This window comes from Salvelinus fontinalis, chromosome 10, assembly GCF_029448725.1.
Source record: "Salvelinus fontinalis isolate EN_2023a chromosome 10, ASM2944872v1, whole genome shotgun sequence".
In the NCBI taxonomy this organism is placed as follows: domain Eukaryota; kingdom Metazoa; phylum Chordata; class Actinopteri; order Salmoniformes; family Salmonidae; genus Salvelinus; species Salvelinus fontinalis.
The window spans coordinates 7,466,308-7,472,307 of NC_074674.1; the positions used below are offsets into that span (position 1 = coordinate 7,466,308).

Consider the following 6,000-nt stretch of genomic DNA (forward strand, 5'->3'; position numbering starts at 1 on the left):
GGCAGTGGCTCGGGTGGTTGTTGTCCTTGATGATCTTTTTGGCCTTCCTGTGACATCGGGTGGTGTAGGTGTCCTGGAGGGCAGGTAGTTTGCCCCCGGTGATGCGTTGTGCAGACCTCACTACCCTCTGGAGAGCCTTACGGTTGTGGGCGGAGCAGTTGCCGTACCAGGCGGTGATACAGCCCACAGGATGCTCTCGATTGTGCATTTGTAAAAGTTTGTGTGCTTTTGGTGACAAGCCAAATTTTTTCAGCCTCCTGAGGTTGAAGAGGCACTGCTGCGCCTTCTTTACCACACTGTCTGTGTGGGTGGACCAATTCAGTTTGTCCGTGATGTGTACGCCGAGGAACTTTAAACTTTCTACCCTCTCCACTACTGTTCTGTCGATGTGGATAGAGGCTGCTCCCTCTGCTGTTTCCTGAAGTCCACGATCATCTCCTTTGTTTTGTTGACGTTGAGTGTGAGAATTTTTATTTTTTAGTTAAACAAGTGTGTGTGTGTGTGCGCACACACTTTGTATGTCCAAAGTACACACTCAAACTGTTCGTTCGTTCAGAAAACATGGATATTTATTAAATAGCACTGAAGTAGTATCTTCAACTCAACCTGACACAACTGTGGGGAAACAAGGAGTCAATGTGGGCCTGCATCCCTGTGGAATGCTTTCGACACCTTGTAAAGTCCATGCCCCGACGAATTGAGGCTGTTCTGAGGGCAAAAGGGGGGTTCAACTCAATATTAGGTGTTCCTAATGTTTTGTACAGTCAGTGTATAGTCTACATTTGGCCTATATGAATTCAAGCTACTTTTGAAGCACATCTCCAGAAGAAGCTATTCATTTTCCTTTCTTCCTGTGCCACCAAATGGTTGCTTAGACTGGTAAAGTTACCAGGATGTTAGCTAGCTAACTAATGAGGTAAAATGACTGAACAAGGTGTTAACAAATGGTTAGTGGCCCGCGACTAGTTTTAGTTGCCTGTTAGATGGGTTTTGAATGTAAAAATGAGGCCTGTCACTGCTCAAAAAAAAAAAAAAAGTAGCCAAGATAATATGGGTCATAACTTTTGAACGGTTTGGGCTCGAAACAAGCGCTCGGTTTATGCTCGGTTTGTTCTCTTTTCCACGGCACACTGGTGCTCCCAAATCAAAGTTCCAGGTCTTGCAGCAAAACATTCAGTAGCATATGTGACCAAAAAGATTTTTTTTGTTGAGCTTTCTGACAAAAAAAATGTGAGATGCTCTTCTTCAGAAAAGCAGTGCACCAAACGTGAGCGCACCATTTGAAGCAACCTCTGATTTTTGTTCTTGACAGGTTAGGGGGAGGACCGGATGATGCCAAAGAAGTGATGTCCCACAAGTTCTTCAGCGCCATCAACTGGCAGGACGTGGTAGATAGAAAGGTGAGTGACTGGAGGCTGATAGCTTCGCGCTACTGATAGTCAGTCAATAAATGGTGGCATTCCAGGTCTTTAATTAAAAAAATTATATGACCTTTATTTAACTAGGCATGTCAGTTAAGAACAAATTCTTATTTACAATGATGGCCTACCGGGGGTTAACTGCCTTGTCAGGGGCAGAACGACAGATTTTTACCTTGTCAGCTCGGGGATTCGATCCCAGCAACCTTTTGGTTACTGGCCCAACGCTCTAACCACTAGGCTACCTGCCGCCGTTTTTGCAGTCATGCTGTGCAGATCAGATTTTACAATGGGCTAGTTCCACGTCGACTGTCGTCTGACTGATCCCTGAATGACCTTGCATCAGAAATAAGTAAAGTAAGTAGCCTGTTTCTGTAGCGCGAGGCAGCTTGATATACAAGTACGCCCCCTGGACAGGACACTAGTCTATCGCAGGGCCTTACACCCTAATCCTTCTTGATGCTGAGTGCCAAGCAGACCATTTGCCAATCAATCACTGCTCGCTCTCTTCCTCCTCAGCTGACTCCGCCCTTCAAGCCTCAGGTGACGTCAGAGACTGATACACGTTACTTCGACGACGAGTTCACGGCACAGACCATCACCGTCACACCTCCAGACAAGTGTGAGTTCATGTGTGTGCCTGTTTGTGTGTGACACAATATGTCACCAAGCGTGTCGTTAGAGGTGATGTTGACAGAGTGTGTTCTTCGTGTTCTAGATACCAACCTGGACTGTGGCATCCCCAACCAGCCAGCACACTTCCCCCAGTTCTCTTACTCTGCCAGCATACGAGAGTGACCCTGTCTTTACCATACACACTGAAGATATGCATAGCGCATCAGCTCACACTCTCATACACACACACACACACACACACACACACACACACACTTTCTTGTAAAAAAAAAGACTGCAAGCTTGAGACTCCACATAGGCCAATGGATCTCTGGTCACAGCGGGGATTTAAGTGCCTAGTCTTGCAGCCATCTTGTCTGCTCAAACCCCGCCTACACTACAGTCACGCACAACAGCAGCCTGTGAACTGCACAGGACCTCAGTCAATACCTCACGTCGTCAACATCAGCAGCAGTAGCATATCATCCACGCAGGGATAACTATAATCTATAGGTGGTGTTAAAGGACACTACTGCTCCTCACTGGAAGGTCTAGTACAGGGCTGCCCAATCCTCTTCCTGAAGATCTACCGTCCTGTGGGTTTTCAGTCCAACCCTCTTCCTGAAGATCTACCGTCCTGTGGGTTTTCAGTCCAACCCTCTTCCTGAAGATCTACCGCCCTGTGGGTTTTCAGTCCAACCCTCTTCCTGAAGATCTACCGTCCTGTGGGTTTTCAGTCCAACCCTCTTCCTGAAGATCTACCGTCCTGTGGGTTTTCAGTCCAACCCTCTTCCTGAAGATCTACCGTCCTGTGGGTTTTCAGTCCAACCCTCTTCCTGAAGATCTACCGTCCTGTGGGTTTTCAGTCCAACCCTCTTCCTGAAGATCTACCGTCCTGTGGGTTTTCAGTCCAACCCTAATTTAACACACCTGATTCTACTAATTAGCTTCTCAACAGGACCTTAACTAGCTGAATCAGAACTGGTAAATTAGGGTTGGACTCTGAACCTGCAGGGCAGTAGATCTCCAGGAAGAGGGTTGGACTGAAAACCCACAGGACGGTAGATCTTCAGGAAGAGGGTTGGGCAGCCCTGGTCTAGTACCTATAGGTGATCCTATAGGACACTACTGCTCCTCACAGGGAGGACTAGGACCTATAGGTGGTCCTATAGGACACTACTGCTCCTCACAGGGAGGACTAGGACCTAAAGGTGGTCCTATAGGACACTACTGCTCCTCACAGGGAGGACCAGGACCTATAGGACACTACTGCTCCTCACAGAGAGGACTAGGATCTATAGGACACTACTGCTCCTCACAGGGAGGACTAGGACCTATAGGACATTACTGCTCCTCACAGAGAGGACTAGGGCCTATAGGACACTACTGCTCCTCACAGGGAGGACTAGGACCTATAGGACATTACTGCTCCTCACAGAGAGGACTAGGACCTATAGGACACTACTGCTCCTCACAGGGAGGACTAGGGCCTATAGGACACTACTGCTCCTCACAGAGAGGACTAGGACCTATAGGACATTACTGCTCCTCACAGGGAGGACTAGGACCTATAGGACACTACTGCTCCTCACAGGGAGGACTAGGACCTATAGGACACTACTGCTCCTCACAGGGAGGACTAGGACCTATAGGACATTACTGCTCCTCACAGAGAGGACTAGGGCCTATAGGACACTACTGCTCCTCACAGGGAGGACTAGGACCTATAGGACATTACTGCTCCTCACAGAGAGGACTAGGACCTATAGGACACTACTGCTCCTCACAGGGAGGACTAGGGCCTATAGGACACTACTGCTCCTCACAGAGAGGACTAGGACCTATAGGACATTACTGCTCCTCACAGAGAGGACTAGGACCTATAGGACACTACTGCTCCTCACAGGGAGGACTAGGACCTATAGGACACTACTGCTCCTCACAGAGAGGACTAGGACCTATAGGACACTACTGCTCCTCTGATTTGGATGGAATTGAGACACTGATCTCTTACACTCAATTTCTTTCTTTCTCGCTCTCATTTTTGTTCTTTGTTTGTCGCTCCCTCTTTTCCCCTCTCTGTCCCCCCTCGTCCTTCTCACACTAACCCACTCACTCACACTGCTGGGTAGAAGAAAAAAACACTGATGTGATTATTGTTTTCACAAATGAGAAACAAAAGTTTTCTCTCACGCATTGTTACAGTTTATAAGGAGTTATATGTCTGATTTATTCAAGTGCTCTTTTCTGTAACTAGCTGTTACCAATAGTGTTGAAGTGGTCCTACTGGGGGGGGGGGGGTAAACAATGAAGCTGTTTCTCTGTCAATGTGATTGTGTGCTTGGAGAAAAGGTGGGACAACCAAAACTGAATGTCTGCATTTTGTGTTTGTATGTGTGCGTATGTCAGTGAAGTCGTGTGTGTGTGTGTGTGTGTGAGCACTCAAATGTAAACGAGCATGACGTGCATCGGTATCAGTAGAATGATTGGCGACATCACACTACAGAGTTTTTCCGACTCAGAGCTCAAAAACCTACTCTGGATTTACAAAAAGCGATGCAGGAGGGAGTACTACTTTTTAACTGTAATTCAGTGAAATTAACTAGTATTGCTCTATTTCTTTTTCTTTTTTGACTGGGATCGTTGTGAACAGAACACAAAGTTGCTACAGAGAAAATGTATGAATGAATCACTGTACAAGGTGTGTAGGTACGTATTTTTAAACCCTGTTTTTAATTCAGGACTTGTCTCAACACCTCTGGTCTTTGATCGAGACGCACCAGCCATGTGATTTACAGCGGTCGACTAGCACTTAGTTACTTAAGCAGACCTCTTTTTACTCAAATTATGAGATTTGTATGCTTTATTCTTGTTATTTTGTTGCTTCGTTTCGTCTTTCAAATGTCATAAACGTCTGCTGTACTATCAGAAATGGCCACACAGGTGATGTTGAGTGGATCAGTGACGGGGCTCCGTTCTGGTCACAACACCGGGTGTGTGTTGAATGTAGTGATCACGCCTGCTCCTCTTCGTCTGCTGTCTGACTGCTGACAGTCACTGGTCAACGAGATCCAGGTTTTCTCTAATGTCCTGGTAGTCATGTGAGCCTTGTGTCCATTGTGTGCCGTTTGGAAATTGTTTCTGAGACTTAACTATTATTGTTTGTTTTTTTGTCTAGTTCTGTTGTTTTCCCACCTCACTGTTTCCCTGACCCCTTTTGAAGACATTGCTACTCATTTAACATTCATAAATGTTTAATTAAATGAAAGAAAACAGTGTATGTTTCCCCTAAAGTTATTCCAATTAAAAGGATCCCATTGTATGTATTTGTATTTTGTGACTGACTGACTGTGTTTTGTGAGACAGCTGTGTGCTTGTATGTCTGTGCATGCTTGCATTTGTACTGTATTGCCTATATACACATGCATGCCATAAGGTAATCATGAAGTGCTTTAATAGGCTAGTCAAAGATTTTATCACCTCCATCTTAACTGACCCTAGACCCACTACAATTTGCATACCATCCCAACAGATCCACGGACGACAGAATCGCCATTGCAATGCACGTTGCCCTATCCCACCTGGACAAGAGAAATACCTACAGTACCAGTCAAAGGTTTGGACAAACCTACTCATTCAAGTGTTTTTCTTTATTTGACTACATTTAGAATAATAGTGAAGTCATCAAAACCTATGAAACAACACATGGAATCATGTAGTATTCAAAAAAGTGTTAAACAAATCAAAATATATTTGAGATTCTTCAAAGGACCCACCCTTTGCCTTGATGACAGCTTTGCACACTTGGCATTATCTCAACCAGCTTCACCTGGAATGCTTTTCCAACAGTCTTGAAGGAGTTCCCACATATGCTGAGCACTTGTTGGTGTTTTTTCCTACACTCTGCGGTCCAACTCATCCCAAACCATCTCAATTGGGTTGAGGTTGGGTGATTGTGGAAGTCAGG

General features: G+C 45.7%; 1 protein-coding gene across 2 annotated transcripts in view; it reads left to right on the plus strand.

The window, feature by feature from the left end:
- LOC129863537 (RAC-beta serine/threonine-protein kinase-like) overlaps positions 1 to 5,355 on the plus strand; it is a 16,979-nt gene extending 11,624 nt beyond the window's left edge. The window contains exons 12-15 of one of the 2 annotated variants that reach the window (XR_008760972.1): positions 1,313 to 1,400; positions 1,938 to 2,040; positions 2,137 to 3,193; positions 3,257 to 5,355. Coding sequence is in view for 1 of the 2 variants with exons in the window: in XM_055935588.1 (XP_055791563.1) it covers positions 1,313 to 1,400; positions 1,938 to 2,040; positions 2,137 to 2,216 (271 nt within the window). In the remaining variant the exon portion in view is untranslated. Of the gene's footprint in view, positions 1 to 1,312; positions 1,401 to 1,937; positions 2,041 to 2,136 lie in introns of both variants that reach the window. The other variant, XM_055935588.1, reaches the window with a different exon arrangement.
- Positions 5,356 to 6,000: the final 645 nt, after the last annotated feature.